The 21,240-nt window shown below is 32.6% G+C and overlaps 1 protein-coding gene across 1 annotated transcript in view; it reads right to left on the bottom strand.

The window, feature by feature from the left end:
- The window catches only part of LOC147070663 (homeobox protein Nkx-2.5-like), a 76,289-nt gene that overhangs the window by 11,440 nt on the left and 43,609 nt on the right, over positions 1-21,240 (bottom strand). Inside the window, exon 2 of the mRNA XM_085948916.1 lies at positions 8,431-8,649. Within this exon, the coding sequence (XP_085805042.1) occupies positions 8,431-8,649 (219 nt within the window). The remainder of the gene's footprint in view (positions 1-8,430; positions 8,650-21,240) is intronic.

Raw genomic sequence — 21,240 nt, 5'->3', positions numbered from 1 at the left:
AATGAAAAATCAACGATTAAATTCAAATATCTTGTTTGATAAAATTTCAGACCAATGATCATAATAGTTGTGAGCTTTTTTTAAGTTGCATAGAAAAAACCTATTAAGAAAATTCAGCATTTTTAAGAAAAAATTAAGCCTAGACGTGACGTGGAAAATGGAAGACTTAATGCCATAACAAATACGATTTTTGCGGCTAAATGACTACAAAAAATGCTAAACCTGGCAAGAAAAGCTCTATGATATATGGAATTTTGTGATAATTTTTCATATAATCATATAGTTATAAGTATATTTTGAGAGCAATCATGTAAAGTATATTAAAGCATATTTACCCCACGATGGCATAGATAATTGGTAGAGTGCTTGTCTCTGGATATGTGAGTATGGGTTCGATCTCACGTCTGCTAAAAGAATACATGTTGTTTTTCAACGTAAGTTTGATCGGGAGAAAGCACACAATGGATTGGATAAATGGCTCACAGCTCACTACAAAGTTATAACCATTCTCTATAAAATTTTACTTTATCTTTTTGAGCAGTTTTTATTATATTTATGTTGAATTAATTATGTCGGTATAATGTATATCGTATATTAATTTTAAATGTGTATATGTAGGATTAAGTAAATTGCGTTAAGCGAGTGTAAAAAATACTTCATAAATAATCCATCCAATGTTACACTCCCTAAAAACGCATTCCCTTTATGAAATCATATTTTTAATTATTCAACCACGCGACCAATGAGTGAATATTTTAGCAGTTGTAATCAGGGATATTTGGCTATGTGATATGGCAACACAATACATGAGTATACTTACGTAGGGGAATCGAATTCGAAATTTGAATTGAATGATTGTTGAAAGTTTTTCCTATATAGTTATTACTTAACCAACCTATATTAGAACTAACCTTGCATTGGTGATCTCAATTGCAAAGGCAATTGGATTAAGTATTAAATAAAAAAATGATATAAAACGTGTGAAGAAATGCTGAATTGCAAAGGTTGATTTAAAAAAAGGACGAAGTCTTTAGTTGTGTTAGGTTAGGTACATACTCTAAAAGTCTATGATATTCGCTATTCATACTATTTCTTGTTGCCATGAAAATTGAATAATAAGGATAAAAAAATTGACCTAGGTACAAATCGAAACCTAAATAAAAGTTTATATGAGTAGGTAATTTGAATATTGTAAAACTGTATGAAAGTGGCAGTGACGAGGCAGATTGAGCGTTCAACGTTCAATCACGTTCTTGGCGAACAGCAATGACAAGTGCACACCTAATTTAAAATGTATCCAAATATGTTTGCCAGTCACTCGCGAGTTTTGGAAGTTGTCAAGTGTATTTTTAAATGTACCTATCTGAAACGCAATATTGTCTATTGAAGCAGAAATGGCATTTAAATTAGATTTAGTACAAGATATATTGTTAGTAATGTATCCATACAATATATTTCTTAGATATTGGAGTCATGAATGGATGATAAAGTACCTACTGCATAAAAAAAATGTGGCGGCATTTTGGCACTGCTTAGGGGCGGCATTTTGACTAGGGATGTCACTGGAAAGTGGAAATGCTTTTACCATTAATAAAATCAATACTTCCCAACAAAGCAGTAATCAATAATAATTATGGCGGACTTAGCTATCTACAGTCTGGACACCTACGTGAATACGTAATATAAAACAATCTAGATAAGGCCACAGAAACATGTTTGAAAGCACTTACAGTAAAACAGTCGTATAGTCCTTGTGGAATAATAATAAAATCAGTGTTGGTAGTTATTAGCTGAATTCTTTCATACGCCATTGTCAACGCCATGATAATAATATAGAGGGGGAATAAAGCTTACAACAAACTCACGGTGAATTATTTCTCCATCGTTTAGTAACACTGTAAAAGCGGTGGAATTATTAAATGGTCGCCATTTTGGATCAAACCAATAACATCGGGTTGGTATTAAAGTATGCAATTCTTAAATTCCGCTCGATTTTTTACCCAGAAATCCGAAGGATATCTCGGAAATTTTGTAATAATTTTTGAATAACGAATTTCCGTAAAAATAATTACAAGATAAAAAGAACTTTTTATATACAACTTTTTAAAATTTTCTGTTCAATTATTATGCTCAATATGCTCAAACTTGTACTTGATATGAAGTAAATAAAAAACAAACAACTATAGAATATAGAAATGTCATTCTGATTTTCATAGTAACGCACGTATATATTAATAATTTAGTTGCTAGGACCACCTCCTTAGCAACCAATAATAGTCTTTTACTTTTTACGGATATTTCTGAAATAACTTTCCATACAAAACAGAATTAACTGAAAATGAATTCAATTAAAGAATGCATTGGCATCGTGTTCTTGTATATTCTAAAAGTTTCAAATGTCTAGCTAGTCGGGAAGTGAGTTAAAAATCGATTGCAAGATTTGTACTGGACAAACATCCACCGGATAAACAAGAATACGAACTAATAAAAACGTTGTAATAACTATGAACAACATGAAAACAAAGCCATATAATGCCTGTAGGTACACGTGCATGGAATTACTATCGGCAATCGTGCTTATTTTAAACTATCATGACAATAGCTGTTTACACGTAAAAGTGCTGACTGTGTATTGTCCTGCAGTTGGCAAGATTGCGTGCATAAATCAAACAAGATTGGAAGGTTCCGAATTTCCAATGCGACAGTGACTATTTTCCATCTGCGCCTGCGCAGTAAAGCGATAGGGGCGAACATGTCGGTAAAAAAAACGAACTACTCATTTTGAGTTTTTTGATTGTCAATACGACCTGTCAAATAGTAGCATAAAATGACAACATCACGTCTCGCTTACTCTCGATAAATGAGATTGGAGAGAGACTCAGAACTTTTACGTGTAAACATTTGCGCGAATCAAATTGAAGTGCATGTCGCCTACTGTCACGCTGTCACGGCGACATAGTTAGTCTATGGTTTCGTCATTTTGCAGAATATTTTTAACGATCATCATCTCTGTAAATTCACTGAAGAACGACACTGATGAAGAGTGCCAACTATAATGTATTAGTAATTTGAATTATTTAATGATTTATGCTAATTTCAGTTAATTTACGTGTGTGTACGTTAAAATTACTTGCAACATGACATCCATACATAATATTTTGAACAGAACCCAACATGCAGACCATAGATAATAGACAACATTCTTATAGAAAATACATAGTGCCAACCGCTAAAAACAAAAAACACGCGATTTTTACATGATTCGAAAATGTATAGGCATGTAGAAAATGATAAAAAAACGAGTCATGCCGGTGTCGATGCATTACAGTACAACGTGAGGTGACTTCATTGTTGTTCTGGTGATTTCGGCAGATATGGCTAGATGACAATGTTCGTTTAAAGGTTCAAAATGTGCTATGGGATGGGAGCATCAGTCTGATAACATTTTAAGCACCCAGAAAAACGACATCACACACTTTTTTCCCGTAGCGGTCGTGCGTGGTGTGATTTCGCGTAGCGTGATAGTACGCGCCGTGCACCATAATATATTTATTCGCGCTTTAGGCTCCTTTATGATTGCAAAATATGATTATACAAAAATTTATAGTTGTAAGAACCTACCATAGCATAACTAAATAAACTTTTTCTTTGTAGACCAGAAACTTTGCGCATATGTTGTTATACCTACATTTTATTTGCTTCGGTCTATTGTCAGCATTGAAAAATCTACCCGAGTAGATCAAATACTTTGCCTTTAAATTGCCTACACATACTAATTATAATATAATCAAATTACATATTTAAAGTTTCATTCACTTCTAGGAAAGCGTAGTGTAATACGAATACATACACAATTATTATTAGTTTATTTTTAAAATAAGATAATTATATATCTTTATTTTTAAGTGTATTTTTATCTAGGTAGATAGTATCCTACTAAATACTAATGTAAATCATATTCAAAACCTACTACTATATCTATGAATGAACTTAATTTGCGATATATAATTAATAATTCCTAGGCCTACTTCAATATAATAAAGTATAAACAATGATTATCTTCTTGAAAATGGATTATTTTTTAATAAGTGCACTTCATTTCCAAATAAATAGATAGTCCACAAGCGACGGTAAACCTTTGATTTAAATTACGAAACTAATATCTCCCGTTTTCAATTTAAATTAAGTGTTGTTTATTAACTCAATCGTTTAATTAAAAATATCTGCGTTTTTAAAAGACGTATTTTTTTTGTTTTTATAAACGATATTTTAACAAAAGCAATGGTTTACTGAAAAATTACCGTCGCAGACAGTAGTTAATTAAACACTAGACTTGGATTTGAAGGAATGTATTTAAAGAAAAATTTACTGACCTATTTCGTACAATCATCTGTAAACTATAATTATTCAAACATATTATTCTAAAAGAGACACTCCAATACTCATATACTTATACATAATTTGGAAACACAATAGAAATAATAGACCTTTTAGAAATAAATCTTGAATATATCAATCAGCCTATAGACAAGTCTAGTGTGAACACACCATGATGTTATTGACATATGCGGAAAATATGTTATCTAATACAGCACATCTAGTACCATGCCCGGCATTAAACGTGAATATCTCAAAGCACAGATAAGTGACATGAGGCGTCTGCACATTTTTAACCCTGTCTCAGGACCAGTCACACAATACTACGACCGACACCCAATTAAATGTGTGCTTAAAAGTTTTATCATTAAAAATGCAAAGGGTCGTAGATAATATAGAAAATTAAATAAACAAGAAGCGATTGAGGTGGTTAAGATAATTTCTTGCCCATTATACCTATATATGTTTTAAAACATTTAAATTAATTTTTGGACTAGGCCAAATAGTCCAACTGCAGATTGAACCGTGTCCGGCCCTTCTTGTACGTTTACAGTTCGCCGTTTACCGTGAAATGTTGAATCGGAAATGTATAGTTTTAAATGAAAGACTATCCAACATCTGTGGGTCGTATAGTACTGGAATAAAATATCTAAATAAAACATGGTTGACGTCGGTTTACACAAACCCAGCGGCAAACAAATTTTGAAAATAGTCGATATACCTACTGGATTATTTGTTAGATTAGGTTAGATTTAAATTGCAACATTATTATCTGCAATGCTCCACGAACAATGCGTATTTTTTTCTTCTCGGTGCTATAGAGATGACCGTATACTATACGATAAGAAAAGAAAGGTCACAGCGAACTGTGCTACAGTGAAATGTAACATATCTGGAAATTTGTACGTAAACAGTTCACCGCAGGACAGTTATTCGTGCGCCGCAGTACGTGGAACATGAGTTCGTGTAACATTTAAACAAATTAATGATGAGTTCTTCGTTGAACATTTCACCGTGGAGTATATTTGTATGTATGCTACAACGTGTGTAGATGTCTTTACTAGGTTGGGTTAGGTTAGGTTAGGGTTAATCTAATTGGAACAGTACTATTTTAAAACTATCGCCGCATTTTGTAAGATACGTACAAACGTATTCCACGGTGAAATGTTTAACGAAGAACTCGTCATTTGATAAAATGTTATACGAACTCATGTTTCACGTACTGCGGCGCACGAATAAGTGTCCCACGATGAACTGCATACGTATAACTTAGATGTAACCGAAATGTAATACGTACAATTTACATGTAAATACTTGTATTTGAAAATTTGCACACAAGAAATACTTTCGTTTCTCAAAAATATATAAGTAGTAAATTTTAGACCATACATAAACTGTAAACTAGATATTATTTACTTCTTGTAACTCAACCTAACCTAACATTACATAACCTAGTGTAACCTAATCTATTAATAACTGCAGTGTAGTGTTAGGGATTCAGAATTCAATTTGAAAAACATTTAATTAGATTCCTTTTGCTATTACTTCACTATAAAATTGTATTAATGCATGTGTTGTTTGTTGACGGGGTGTAAACATAATCTTATAAATTGCCGCGCAACGTTCGCGTTCCGATGGTTGCTGCCCAGTGCACGCAATTGTTTCAAGTACTTGCGACAATTTCGAGTGGCCAAAAAACACTTGTTTAATGTATGCATATCTTTTGGGGGGATTCCGTCAGATAATCAACTCACTGAGTGGCCGATTTCGCTAGACACGATGATCTATATTGAAATAATTAATTTGAGTAGATTCCGTGTAATCAAGTAGGTACTTCAATGATTTAGTGATCAAATCAAAGATACAGGAGGTATTACAACTCTTCAGTCGAGTGACAGATGCAATGAATAATGAATGATGTAGTAGGGATTCCCCGAAGTGATGATTCGATGAGCGCCAAATGTTATCAATCATTAATTTGTGTAATACCTACCTAGTGAATATTTATTTTGTTCGATATTCAAATTACGTTTATTGGTAATAATTATTTTATCCCACATCATTGGTGGAATAATACCCCGTTTACACGTGCATGTATTTACTGTCGACAGTAAGAAAATGTATGGGTAAACATCGTCAGCTGAATGCAGAACTATTCTAACTCACATTTGAAATATTTTGCAGAAGATTTTTTTGAAACAGCCTACTTCAGTTATTTATTATTTATATAGACAAGTGTATGCACCGATTTTCTCATCAATAATCCTACTAAAATACGATGCGTACATTTATCCATAAAGATAATAAATAATTTATGTAAGTGGTTTCAAAAAGCTCTCTCTTGAAAAATTTCAAATGTAATTTAGAATAGTTATGCATTCAGCTGACGACATGTATTATCCTGCAGTTGGCAAGATTGCGTGCATGAATCAAACAAGTTTGGAAGCTTCTGAATTTTAATGCGCAAGTAAGATCTGCGCCTGCGCAGTAGAACGATAATGGCGAAACTGCCGGTAAAAAAACAAACTACTCATTTTGAGGTTAACCGATTTTCAATACGTCCTATCAAGTAATAAAGTGACAACATCGCGTCTCGCTTACTCTTCAAGAATGAGATAGGAGAGACAGTCAGCAATTTTACGTATAAACAGTTATTGTCATGATAATTTAAAATAAGCATTATTGCCGGCAGTAAATCAATGCATGTGTACAGGCGCTATAATAATGTTTGTCAGAAAAAAATAAGTGATGGGTAGATAATTCAAAAGTTCACACCTGGAGAGCATTTTGTATTGTTTTGATTAGACATATTAATATCAAATTACCTTGATAATAATAATAATCTTGAGACGTTTATAGCTCAGGAAAACATCGAACCATTTTTTTCATCCAAATATTTATGAGAGAATATAGCCTGTAAGTATTAATTAATTCCACGATGGTCGCGCGGCTTAAGCGTCGTAATGTCGTGGGTCCCAGGTTCGAATCCTGGGTCTGGCAAGTACACATCAATATATACAGTACACAGCAATATAATAAGTACAAAAACAATTTTTTAAATTTTTGTATGAGTCAGAGTATGGACCTAATAGGTTGAGCAAGTGGCTGACATCCATTTCTCGTAAAAACAAAATCTGTTAATACAATAATTATGATCTTATTAGGATCGGACATGGTCAAAAAAGTATTAATTATAATACCATATTATTGACATATACCTAATATAATTATGATCTGCCCATTATGAATAGATAATATGTATTTTTTGTTATTTTTATATAATCATTAATATTATATAAATATAAAATAACAATGTATAAATGTACCTATATACGGCTAAATAAGCCTCAGCTGAGACTTCCTAGCTTAATAAATATAATATATTATGTAATTAGATACCTACTTAAAATGCTGATAAAAACAGCTGAGTTTCAAACCTAAAAGTGCGGCCACACCGGCAACAAGTCGCGCTACAACTCGTTAAATTTTACGATAATTATCATAATTGCTTAGGAAATTTTACGATAATTATCATGCTTATCGTAAAATTTAACGAGTTGTCGCGCGACTTGTTTTCGGTGTGGACCAGGCATAACGTTTCAAGCAGAAAAATAATAGATTTGGTTAATCATTATACAGTGGCACCATAGGCGTTTCGCCTATGTATTAGAATTTTTTATTGCAATGCCTGATTTATTGCTATCAAACAATACCACTACAACTGCAAGTCGCTTTTTCCGTACCTATGGTGCCACTGTAGAATGATTTACCTACCGTCGGGTGCTATATCCAACTGTTTCTATTATACAATTTTCATTTTACAAAAACAAAGTTTTGTTTTTCTGGTATGCGGTATACCTATTCGCAAATTGATTTACCCATAAAAGCGTAATTTTGTTTATAACATCATCACTGTGTTTTATGACCAAGTGTAACTTTAATTTATTCATTCGCCACTGAAATATATCTAGGTAGTAAAGTTAGACATTTGCTTGTCCAGATTATTTTTAACTTGTTCATATTAGTTGTTCATAATTACTTGATAGAAGTGATAACATCTTCTCACCGTGATGGTCGTGGTGGAGGCTCCATGGCGGGGGAAGGTGTCTGTCAGCTCCAAAATGTGGGGGCGGAGGTATGTGTGGCAGGCTTGGTGTTTGATCGTGGTTACCGGTGGTAGCGTTTCCACTCCTTCCGTCCGGCATGTCGAGTATGTCGCATATGTGGAATCCTGACGCGCGCTGGCCAGGCGCCTTCATGCTGTCCAGCAGTCTGCGAACAAATAATTTAAAAGATTAGTGAAATTACAATAATGCAATGCAACATTTCCGCACTAATGATAACATTGACATATTAAGTTAATCCATTGCTGGACAGACCCGACCCTCATCCAGAACGGTAGCTAAAAAGTATTGACAGACCTAAAATATGACCAAAGCGGATCTAAGATCAAAAGGACCACGAAAAGTATGTAGTGGAAAGTTTAGAGACCTAGAGGCCCGAGGCACTGACTGATTTTGAGGCCCTCACGATAAAAATAAGATAAAAACCATAAATTCCAACTACTAACTAGGTACTTACAAAAAGTACGTCAATTAAAATTTGATTTATTCTACATATTATAGTGAACATTACAGATTATTAATAATTTAAGTCGTTCACAATGTGACATTTTTTTAAAGACATGACTATATAGTACGTACCTATACCTATACCGTACCTATATGTTTGTTTGGATATGTTATTGGCTTTTTTATGTTGCTTGGAGGGATTTTGTTGTGATTTGAGTAAAAACTATTCAATTTGTGACTTTAAAATTGTGTCTGGTTTGAACTGTTTCGATGCCTCTTTTAAATCTTCTAATGAATCGATCTATATAATATAGGTCGTATAGTGTTAATATACATACAGGCATACTGGCATATTTGAATAATAGGTGTTGTAGGATACTTATATAACAGGAAAGTTAATAATATATCTAACATTTTAGCATAGATATATTTAACAAGATTTTGACTCCCATGTCAAACATCAAACCCTCAATTTCAAAAACCATTCTGGAAACTAAACCTACCTTCGTCTTTGACTTTTAATTTATTTTAAGTCACGTACAGGTATTTTTACGATACACTCCGTTTCAAGATGGCTTTTGTCAAAAATATTGGAAAGTACTTTCCGGTAATAATCCAAAATATATGGATCCTTGACTGGCTCGATAAGATTTTGACTCGGAATTTATCTCAATTCACCTGCTTCAAAATAATTATTATGTAATTAAATACAAAAATTATATTCACAACGCATAAATTCTACGAATTGGGGAATACGTATAGGTATATCAGTGGCGGCTCGACGACTTTCTAGGTGATGGGGTTTATCCATTAATTATTAAATATACATACCTACCTACTTCTTCATAATTGTTGTACATTATGTACCAAGCTACTTATAATAATATTATTTTTTAATGGGAAATGAGTATTTTTTCAAAATAAACAATACGAATATCTGAGTCGTTACTTAATCACACCTAAAAAGCGTGCTTAAAAAACTTAATTAATAATAATAATTATTATAGACTTACCATTATTGGTTTTGAAAAACGACATACAGCGAGCCTTTTTTATTAATCTCGTGATTATTTGAATCGCTCCCGGTATGCGTATACTAACGTTAATGCATTCGCATCCTTTGTATAATGGGATTGGTAATTTTAATCAAGTAATGAAGTAGGTATGTTATATCTAATAATAATAACATCGGACGTGTATTTTTGACATGATATTATGGATGTGGGGATGGTCCCTATGAACCCTTAAGGTAGAGCCGCCCCTGCATATACCCAGCAACTTGGCATCAAAACCGGATATCACGTGACATCTCCATTTTATAAAGTCAAGTTTCTATAGTGTAAGATTTTAAATGTAGACATTATTTCTCAAAAGATGCCGCATAATCAAACAAAAACATGTAACACCTATTAAAAATAAGCACCTGAGCCCGGAATTCAACGATTTTCAAAGAATAGCTAAGCATAATAACAACTGAAGTCCACCAATCCATCAAGAGGGTCCTCGAAGTCAATGGATCCTCGTAATTTTTCACGCCAAAGCACGTTCTGCGTTCGCCAAATCTTTCGCTGCCTTTGTGAGGTCACGTCCACTTAACAGCGGAATACCTGTGATAGTTTGAATGACGATTAACTTTTGACAGCTTTTGTTTGAACGTGTTTGCAAGTGTAGATGTTCTTCAGGTTAAAATCAAATAATACGTTTTACCTACGTTGGAATGTAAGGTATTTTTTCAATTTTTTTCTTGTTAGGAGAGATGGTAATAAGGTATTAATCACCTGTGTATGTGTGTCAATGGCGAAGGGTGGAGGTAGGCTGTTAAGATCCGCCATAAATAGTGCACATCAAACTTGATCAATCATACGTAGGTTTTTGTTTTCTTTGAAATAATACTACAATAATTAACAGATGCTTGTTGGTTAGTTTTTATAATTCAAATAAACCCTAAACCAGGCCATGATAGATATTATCTAAAAAATATTCGTCTATCTTTGATAGATAACTATCTAAAATGATGCAATTAAATCATATATAACTTTGGATATTTTATAGTTAGAATAATATTTTTATCTATTATAGTTTGGGTTAGGCTTAATGAATTTAAAAAAAATAACCAATATGTGTAATATGTATTCTTAACCCAACGAAACCAAATAAGTATGAATGAAGTGGGCACAATTTTATCGTATCGCCCAAAATATACCAAAACTATTATGGTTTGGTTAGGCAGGGTTCAATTTATTTTTAAAAACTAACCAATACCATCTTTAAATTGTAGACTTAGTTCAATGAAAACAAATACGCATGACTGACAAATTTTATTGTGGGCTATTGATGTCGAATCTTAACAGCCTACCTCTACCCTTCGCCACTGATATGTGTTCTCCAGATCAATTACTCAAAGTTATATTAATATGATGACAAATCACATGTGTTCACTTGTTCTCTACTGCTAATAATGGTGTGCTACGGCACTATACCAAATAAAAGCTACAATTTTCATACACATTTTTTGCAAGGTTAAGTACACACTTAATAAAAAATATAATTCCAGCTTATTCTAACCTTCCAACCCTTCCTCTGAACGAATCAATTTAAAAGCGCAATTTGTAAAAACGTAAAGCGGTGATTATCTTTGACGCAAACAACGCAACCGATTTCTCAGAAAAAAAAACATGAGTGCCTCCAAACCAGTCAGATAATTATTTAATAACATCGATTTAAATTTCACATAACGAGCAATTTTAAAATCAGTGATAATGATAGAAGGCAGATCATGCGTTGCTAAGAGACACCAAAATAAGACGGAATGTTTTATACCGATATCTTTGATAGTAGATTCCGTGGAAGTAATTTTTTTAGGGAGAAATCTGTTTTCGTGAATAAATTTATTAAAATGCGATTAAATCGTGTCCGTATAAATTATACAAAATATAAATCGTTGAAACGCATTGATTTTTATGGGAAATTGAAATTCGATTGTTAATTTTACATAATTTTTAATCAGTCGTCGGGCCTCTACGTCATTAAATGCGCCAGTGGCCTGTCAGTGGCGATTTTGTCGCAGATGACGCAACTGATTCGTAAAAAAAAATAAAAGGGGGCATCGAAACAGTTCAAACGCTCATAAAATCATAAAATCATATTAACATTTTAAAAAGACGGTCATTTCTCGCAAGTCATTAGACTTAAAGTATAACAAATCCCTGCAACTAACATCGAGCATAACCACTCAAACTTAGTGATACTTATAGTACCTATACGTTTTATAACTTTGCACTTTTTCTACACTTATATGCCTCTTTGCCTGATAACCTCGCATAAAATTAGATCAAATGATATTCACTTGTATTAATATATTATGTAGTAATAAATAAATTAATATAGAAAATATGATGTATTTCTGATTCCGCAATCTACTGCTTTAGTTGACAGAAATAATATTTTTTTTTGTAATCCCGGAATTCTATTTTTTTCAATCCAGAGATTGGATACAAACCCTAGTAGAATTCCACCTCTTTAATATTTAATTGAACAGATATTTTCCAATCCCGGGATTACAAGTATGACATTATTTGTGTCAACTAAAAGTGTATTTTGATCATTATCCATGACTGGATTATGGAATCAGAATGTCATCAAACTGTTAAAACCTCTGAAGTAACAATTTTGTTAAAATGAGTATTTTATATTACCTATTACACCCAATGACATTAATATGGACGAAGCATCTGGAAGAAAATGACACACACTTTTTTGTCGGGTCTGCCGAATGGCATAATCTGCTCTAACGCCGTTACAATAAAGGTGATATTGCTATAAATTCCCGATGCTTTTTGTCGGGTCTGCTGAATGGCATAATTCATATTGTAATATCAATATCGGTCGCTCAAATGAACATTGACACTAGAAACACTGTTCTAACGCCATTACAATAAAGGTGATATTGCTATAAATTCCCGATGCGTGATATCGCATAATAAATTTTGTCACGTGACGTCTACCTATACATGTGCAAATGTCGCTATGCGCGAATTTACTTGCTAGCTACTGTACCGAGTGCGTTGTCCATTAATAATGTCATTGATGTAGGTACACAAAATATTTTAATAATATGTTACATCATTTTCATCCTAGAGCCGGAGTGCAAAGTTATGAAGCATTATAATCTACTTGCCGGTATACAAAAATAAACCACCAATATTGTAATATTGTGTCATCAATACTATTTTTTAAATAATTATTTTTAGATATATAAGAGGTACATTGATACTTTTACTAGGTACCTACGTTGGTAGTTAGAATTTATGGTTAATAGTACTTATTAATTTATCAGTCAAAACCATTCGCCTACACGTCTATAATCCGTTCAATGCTACCAAAAATACCAACCATTACAACTGCAAGCTGTAACTCATGAGCTACTGTATGACCTATAGATTTCCACTGTTTTCCACAATGTATCTACCTATAGAAGGAATCATTGATAGTAGACATTTTACAACCCTTAAATGAGAGATTATCTATAGATTTAAGATTACCATAAGTACCCGTTTATTGTAAAGCCGCAAAATATTCCAGATATTTTTTAATCCTAACACCTGAGGATCTTTAAAATTTCCACTGGTTTTCCCACCTCTTTCAAGCAATACCTGTAAAGACGTTAAAAATTATCGCGTTAAATACTTAATAGACAGGCAGGTAAAGCATCTCGGCTTTCATCGTGAGGAGGTAACTAAATGGGTAGCAAAATGAGATTTATTGGTTCAATTCAGGCGCAGGGTAGTTTACCCCGCGATTCTTCCTGACCATCTATCTATCATGGGGTTAGTAGGGGAGCTTTTTGCTTGATCATCATATGTGTGATAAAGTAATTATTTTGCCGCTTTGAATGAAACCGATAGATTAGAGATGTTCTACTTAATATTTAACTATTACATAAAAAAAACATAATTTAACTAAAGTCATAATTTTTATCTCATCTAAACAGAAAAAAACATGGATGTTTATTTTACAATTTTGAGTCTATGTTTAATTTGTTTGCACACGGAGATTTTTTTAATTTTCTCTAATAAGATCTGTTTGTCATTATTTATCGTTATTATAAAACGTACCCAACGCGTGTTCGGAAACTTGTACGTATGCAGTTCCCCGTATCACACTTCACAGTGAAATTGTATCGGAAATATATTGTCATATATTAAAGACCGTCCAACCTCTTTGGGTCGTATAGTACCGAGATAAAATTAATGTCTAAATAAAACACGGTTCTTGTCGGTTTACACTTTTCAGGAAGCCAGCAGCAAACAATTTTTGAAAATAGCCGATATACGGGAAAATTTTTGATAGGCTAGGTTTTCATTCTTGAATTCTTGAATTTTGCCAAAATCAGCTTTGAAAATTGATTTAATGTTCATATTGAATTTAATAAAATTGGAGACCGTATAGTATACGGTCATCTCTTTTCGATAAGAAAGCTCACGGCAAACTGTGCCACGGTGAAATGTTTTACGTACAATATACTAACCACATAATCGTGGGTAACCTTTCAAAAAACGGTAAAATTACACAACCTCCTCCCGCCGCCGCGTTAAGAATTATTAAAAATATATGGATATTTTTTCAAAATAGACCTAACCCAAACCATTTTATTTTCTCTGTGCGCGCCTGAATATGATTTAGTGGCAAAGGGTGGAGGTAGGCTGTTAAGATCCACCATAAATAGTGCACATTAAACTTTGTCAGGAATACGTAATTGTTTCAATTGAAATAAGACTAGGTACAATTATTGACAGATGGTGTTCGTTAGTTTTTAAAATACAATTAAGCCCTGCAAAAACGAAAGCCATGATAGATAATTGTCAAAAAATACTCGCCTATATATAAAATATCTAAAATTATGCAATATAATCATACATAACTTTGGATATTTTATAGATATATTAATATTTTTTATCTCTTATAGATAGTTCGGTTTAGGCAGGGCTTAATGGATTTAAAAAAATGAACAAACAATATATTCTGTAATATGTAGATATCTACTTATTCTAAATCCAACGAAAACAAATAAGTAGGTACCTATGAATGAAAAAGTGTTCACAATTTTGTCGTATCTCCCAAAGTGGACCAAAATTATTGTGGTTTGGTGTAGGTATGGTTTAATTGATTTTTCATAACTAACCAATACTATCTGTAAATTATAGTCTTAGTTCAATAAAAACGTATTACTGACAAAGTTTAATGTGCACTATTCATAGCGAATCTTAACAGCCTACCTCCACCCTTTGCTACTGAAAATGCGTCACAGATGTACGTACTCTTTTCACTCACTTTTTAACTTTACTTTTAATTTGAATTTTATTACAGCACATTTTACAAAAAAACAAAAATCTCGAACATTCTCAAATACGCGATACTGTTCACAGACCACAATCCTTTGGCAAGAAAAATAATAATCGTAAGTTATGAAAATGGCTCACTTATTATTTAGTGGCCAATGGCGTCCGGAAGCGGGGGACTATTTATCACTCGGGAAGGTTTTACGAAGAAAAATTGATAGAGGAAATGAGATAACTGCTTGGCCGAGTACGAACTTTATTTTTTTGCCGATGGCAGCCTTTTGCGGCTTGCTACGCATAAATTTCAATATTTTTTTCCGGGACTTTCCTGGACATGAAAGAATAATATTTTATTGTTTTTTTTAAGATACCTATTAATCACCCGATATTATGCTGAATACAATAATTATATAATAAAGTAATGGTATGAATTATTATGCCTAACCCAGTGGCGAAGGGTGGAGGCAGGCTGTTAAGATCCACCATACATAGTGTACACTAAACTTTGTCAGTTATACGTATTTGTTTTCATCGAATTAAGACTACAATTTACAAATGGTGTTGGTTAGTTTTTAAAATTCAATTAAACCTTGTGAAACGAAGCCATAATACATAATATTCAAAAAATACTCGTCTATCTATAATATACCTATCTAAAATGATGCAATTAAATCATATATACCTTTGGATATTTCCGAAAACCAAGCTATAATAGTCAAAAATACTCGACTATCTATAAAATTATGATATTATAAATGAATAATCCATAACTTTGGATATTTTATAGATTGGTTTAGGCAGGGCTTAATGAATTCAAAAAAAGAACTAACAATAATAATGTAATAATATGTATTAATCCAACGAAAACAAATAAGTGTGAATGAAAAAGTGTGTACAGTTTTGTCGTATCGCCTAAAATATACCAAAATTATTATGGCTTGGTGCGCAGGGTTTAATTAAATTTTAAAAACTAACCAACATCAACTGTAAAATATAGTAGTCTTATTTTAATAAAAACAAATTCGTATGACTAATGCACAATGTGCACTATTTATAGTGCATTTTTACAGCCTATATTCACCCTTCGCTATAGGTATTTAGATATCAGATTATGGAAAACTTATCTAATACTTATTACATTGGTTTTGCCTAGGCATTATAATATATTTATATACATAAGAATCTATGTATATAATGGCAGCTTAAGTTGGACCTACATGGAGGTCCCAGACGCTAACTTATTTTGAAGCACCCTGTAGGTGTAGCTAATAGGAATATTACCAATCAGGTACTAAACATTTTCAATTCACCTATATAAGTATTATAAAATCTATATTATGGTCGGTTTCATTGCATTACATTGATTTGTGAAAACTGCGAGTGTAATAAAATATATTTCATGTATCGTAGTAGATTTTTGAGTTTCCACCGTGTGTCCTTCTTCCTTTTTTACTCGACGATTCGGGCTCGTTGCAGAGACCATTATCAAGAGATGATATATGCCTCTGCAACGAGCCCGAAACGTCGAGTAAAGAAGGAATAAGGACACACGGTGGAAACCCAAAAATCTACTACGATAAAAAAACAACCGTGAAAGCCTCAAACAATATAACATATATTATGTTTCATGTATTTGAAAGATTTGAAGGACCTGTAAAATATAATCTGTGGGATTGACTTTAGACCGGGTGCCGGGACCGAATATGCATATCTGCATAATATAAGAGACGCATTTTGTCAGCCGTGGTTTCCACTTCTTGTCTCCTGTAACGTCTTGGTACTGATTTCTGGCCACCGCTGAACCCGTCAAACGGCCAAAATATCTTGCTCACGATCCTTAATCATGAGATCTCGATGAAGAAGAAGAAGAAATTTATTGAATTAAGAAGCACGTCTACTGCTATTTTGCATTTCTCTATTTTTTCAAACTATTTAGTTATAGGTAATATTATAAATATATTACACCTATAAAAAGATAACCCTTAGTACCTTTATTATATTTAAGTTTTTTATTGTCAATATTAAATTAAGTACAATATACTATACTTATATTAAAAAAAATATTAGTTAGTTACTTTTTTCGTAGAAAATTCATATGAAATTAGTAGGTACCTACTTAATGGGACCCATTTACTTTTATATAAATACTTAATCATTTTTTAGTTTTGGTAAAACCAATTTGAAATCAAAATAAAGGAGTTATTTTCAATAGCAGTAATAAAACGTATTTAGGATCAATTTTACTGTGTAGCATATTATATAGGCAACTAATCAATAATTAGGTACTTATAAAATACCTATTATATCTACCTGGGTATTATTTTGATAACATAAATTAAATACGTTAATATATTATGAAACAGTGTTGGCATTGGACGAAAACCAATTTTGAATTTAGAAACGACTTTGTAAGTATGTAGGTATTTATTGATAAACAGCACATAGGTAAATTATTATAGTAACCTTTTATAATACTATATATTACATAAGACTTATAGTTTCAGAATGGTTTTAAATGTAAAAAAATAATTCTTATTGCGTAAACTCAAAGCAATTTAAAATATTATTAATCGATGAAGTAGATAAGATAGGTAAATAAATAAAAAAACACGTTTATTTGCCTACACTTAAAATAAAATTATACTCAGTAGGAAAGTAGGTACTCTACCCAAAAAATCATGAATATATTGATCAATAGATGAAGTATTGGAAAAAGAACGATTTTTGGGTAGATATTGAAGAATTCATTGATAAGTTTGATTTATAAAAATTAAAAAACTTATTCATTATGTTGATTGGAGATAAAAAATGAGATGATCAAAGAAAGGTCGAAATAACAGTTTTAAGCATAACCAAATGGAACAGGTAATTTTAATATCAAGTAATAAAATTATTAACTTTATTTAGTTACTGGTAGTTCTTGTAGGAAAGCTTTGATAGGTCAACGGACATTTATTCCGACGGTTGCCGTCATCGTGAAATTCTTAATAAAATATAAATAATATTGATATATCTACGAGGATATAGGTATCTACATGAACTACATTAAATAAGACATTACCCAGGTAAAGGAGTAGCAAGCGAGGGGTAAAGCAGCCTCGGCCAAGGTGGCAGAAGCGTCGGTGGCCATCCCAGTAAAGGCGGCGCTCCAAGCCCTAAAAGCCTTTCCAGAAGCTCCTGCTCCCCACCTGCACCCATCGCAAGCCCTACACCCCACCGCTCGGCGCCCTTGCCTATCATCAGACGCTGTAGGCTCCTCGGGTACGCGCCCTCCGTGATAATATTAAGGGCGGATTGGCGGCGCCTTAATGGGGCACATTCGTCTTCGTTTTTGGATGACGTCACGAATAACTATTTGGCCAATTGTTTTTTGGTAATATGTCAACACGGAAAGTTTATAAATTTTTGTAAATGTAAATTTAAAAAAATACTAAAACGTATCGAAATTGCCGTAGACACTCAGTTTGGTTATTTAGTTCGCAATAACACAAAATGTTTATAAACGTCACAAAAATAATATAGTCATTCGATATCTATTATGTCCTTTATATTAAAGCAAGCTTTTGTATAATTAAAACTTGTAGATATATTAAATAGTCTGTATTAATATTAAAATGAGCACACAATTGAACTAACAACTATATATTATACACATATTGTTTATTATTGACTTTTTTAACAACGTCAGAGAGAGAAAGAATAATAAAATTCTAATTTGGAAAAAGAACAGTAATTTGTATTTGAAAATAGAACACTTTTATTTTGAAGAGTACCTATTTATATTATAAAAGTACTTTAATCACTTAATTTAAAATTGGAACACTATATTAAATTCGAAGAGTGTAATATTGTATAGTTAAGTGTAGGTGCGTGTAAAAATGACACTTGTCCGAGATTCGAACCGGGTCGCGCGCGAGTTACAACACCACTGAAGACTTTGCTAGAGGGCCCTCAAAACGGGGTAGGAATCTAGTACCCCCGGGTACAAAAGCCACTCGACTACCACCCTTGCCTCTTCAAGCGGCTCGAGGGCGCACTCAGCCAATGGCGTCTCACCGAGAGGTAGGCGTGGCCACGGCGGACCAATCACAGTCGCCCCACTCACCTTTCTATATCGATTTGAAAAAAAGCGCGCTGAAAGGCTTCTAAGTGAAACTTTAGACGGTGAGCTTACAATAAATTATCCATCGCGAGCTTTTTTGTTATTATAATAAACATCGTCACAATCTTATCGATTTGAGTGATTTTGAGAATGTGAATTTAGCGCATTGAATGTTTTTGTGAGTAGAGTATTATCACAATCTAATAATGCAAAAAGCTTTTCAATAGTTAAACATTTTAGTGCTTATGAAAAAAAAATGTTTCATGTTCATTACACATCATTTTTTTATATAAGTTTTTTTGCGGTTAAACAAGCTTAGCATGTGAGATTTTGATCTTGATTTTATAATAAATGGGCTTATTTTTATTGTAATGGCACAATATAACATTCGTGTTTTTTATCATTATAGTAGATAGGTAGGTAGGTACTACATCCAAGTGGTTAAGAATAATATATTGTTCTATCTATAGGTTTAGTCTTTGTTTCAATTTCTCCGATTCACTCATAGCTGGGTATTAAAGGAGTACAAATGGGTCAGATTAATCAGTTATTAGATTTTCACATAAAAAGATTTCATAGTGTAGATGCTTTCTATGAAAAATTGGCTTATTAATATTGGATTTGATACTTAAAAATAATATAGGTAAGTCTTGGTTCTGAGATTTTCAAGACGCAGACGGTCCCATGGGGATAGAAAGGTCATGCCAGTGGCGAAGGGTGAAGGTAGGCTGTTAAGGTCTACAATAAATAGTGCACGCTAAACTTTGTCAGTCATACGTATTTATTTTGTTTTCATTAAAATAATACTAAAATTTACAGATGATGTTGGTTAGTTTTTTAAATCTAATTAAACCCTGCGAAAACCAAGCCATAAGTAGATAGGTAATAGATAAGTAAATAATAAGATAAGATAAATAAGTATCTATGAATTAAAAAGTGTGCAAAATTTTGTCGTATCGCCCAAAGTATACCAAAACTATTATGGTTTCGTATAGGCATTTTTAAAAACTAACTAACAACATCTTTAAATAAAATTGTAGTCTTAGTTAAATAAAAACAAATATGTAGGAGTAATAAATGTTAGTGTGCACTATTTATGGCTCATCTTAATAGCCTACCTCAACCCTTTGCTACTGCATGCACTGTATTGTCAATTATGGGACAAAATACGATTATGTGACAACAGAATTTTTGTGAAATCGAAAGGTTTTTTTACTAGTACATGTGTTCAGGCTCTAAAATTAAAATCTAATGGGTGCTGTTATGTTTATCAAATTCTTAATATAGACTGTTGTATTATTTTGTTCATTACAAATTAATACATTATTAACTCGACGTAGGAGAGCAATGAATTAATTCAGAAAACATTTAGGATAAAAATGTTAGGGGTGGCATTTAAACTCTACTTGTAGGCAGCTCTTTACCTGGGGACGACGCTATCTACAGATGCTGTAATATGTCACCTTTTTGTGTCTCATGATTCGCAAAATTGTCAATTGTAGTACCTATGAGGCAGTGGCGAGGGATGGAAGTAGTCTGTTAAAATTCGACATAAAGAGGGCACACTATTGTCAGTCATACTTCTTTGTTTTCATTGAACTAAGAATTCAATTTGCAGGTGATGGTGATTCGTTTTTTAAATTCAATTATACTCTGCCTAAATCAAACCATAATAGTTTACGTGTGCTATGGGCGATCCGATATTGCACACTTTTTTAGTCATACTTATTTATTTTCGTTGAATTAAGAATAGATATATTTTACAGATGATGTAGTTAGTTTTTTGCCTATACCAAACCACAAACGATAAAAATATTTTTCTAACTATAAAATATCTAAAAATATGTAATTA

The sequence above is a fragment of the Rhyacophila brunnea genome, unplaced genomic scaffold (assembly GCF_057557595.1).
Source record: "Rhyacophila brunnea isolate RB1 unplaced genomic scaffold, BYU_Rbru_1.0 scaffold_21, whole genome shotgun sequence".
Classification (NCBI taxonomy): Eukaryota; Metazoa; Arthropoda; class Insecta; order Trichoptera; family Rhyacophilidae; genus Rhyacophila; species Rhyacophila brunnea.
This window is presented reverse-complemented; position numbering and strand designations above follow the sequence as displayed.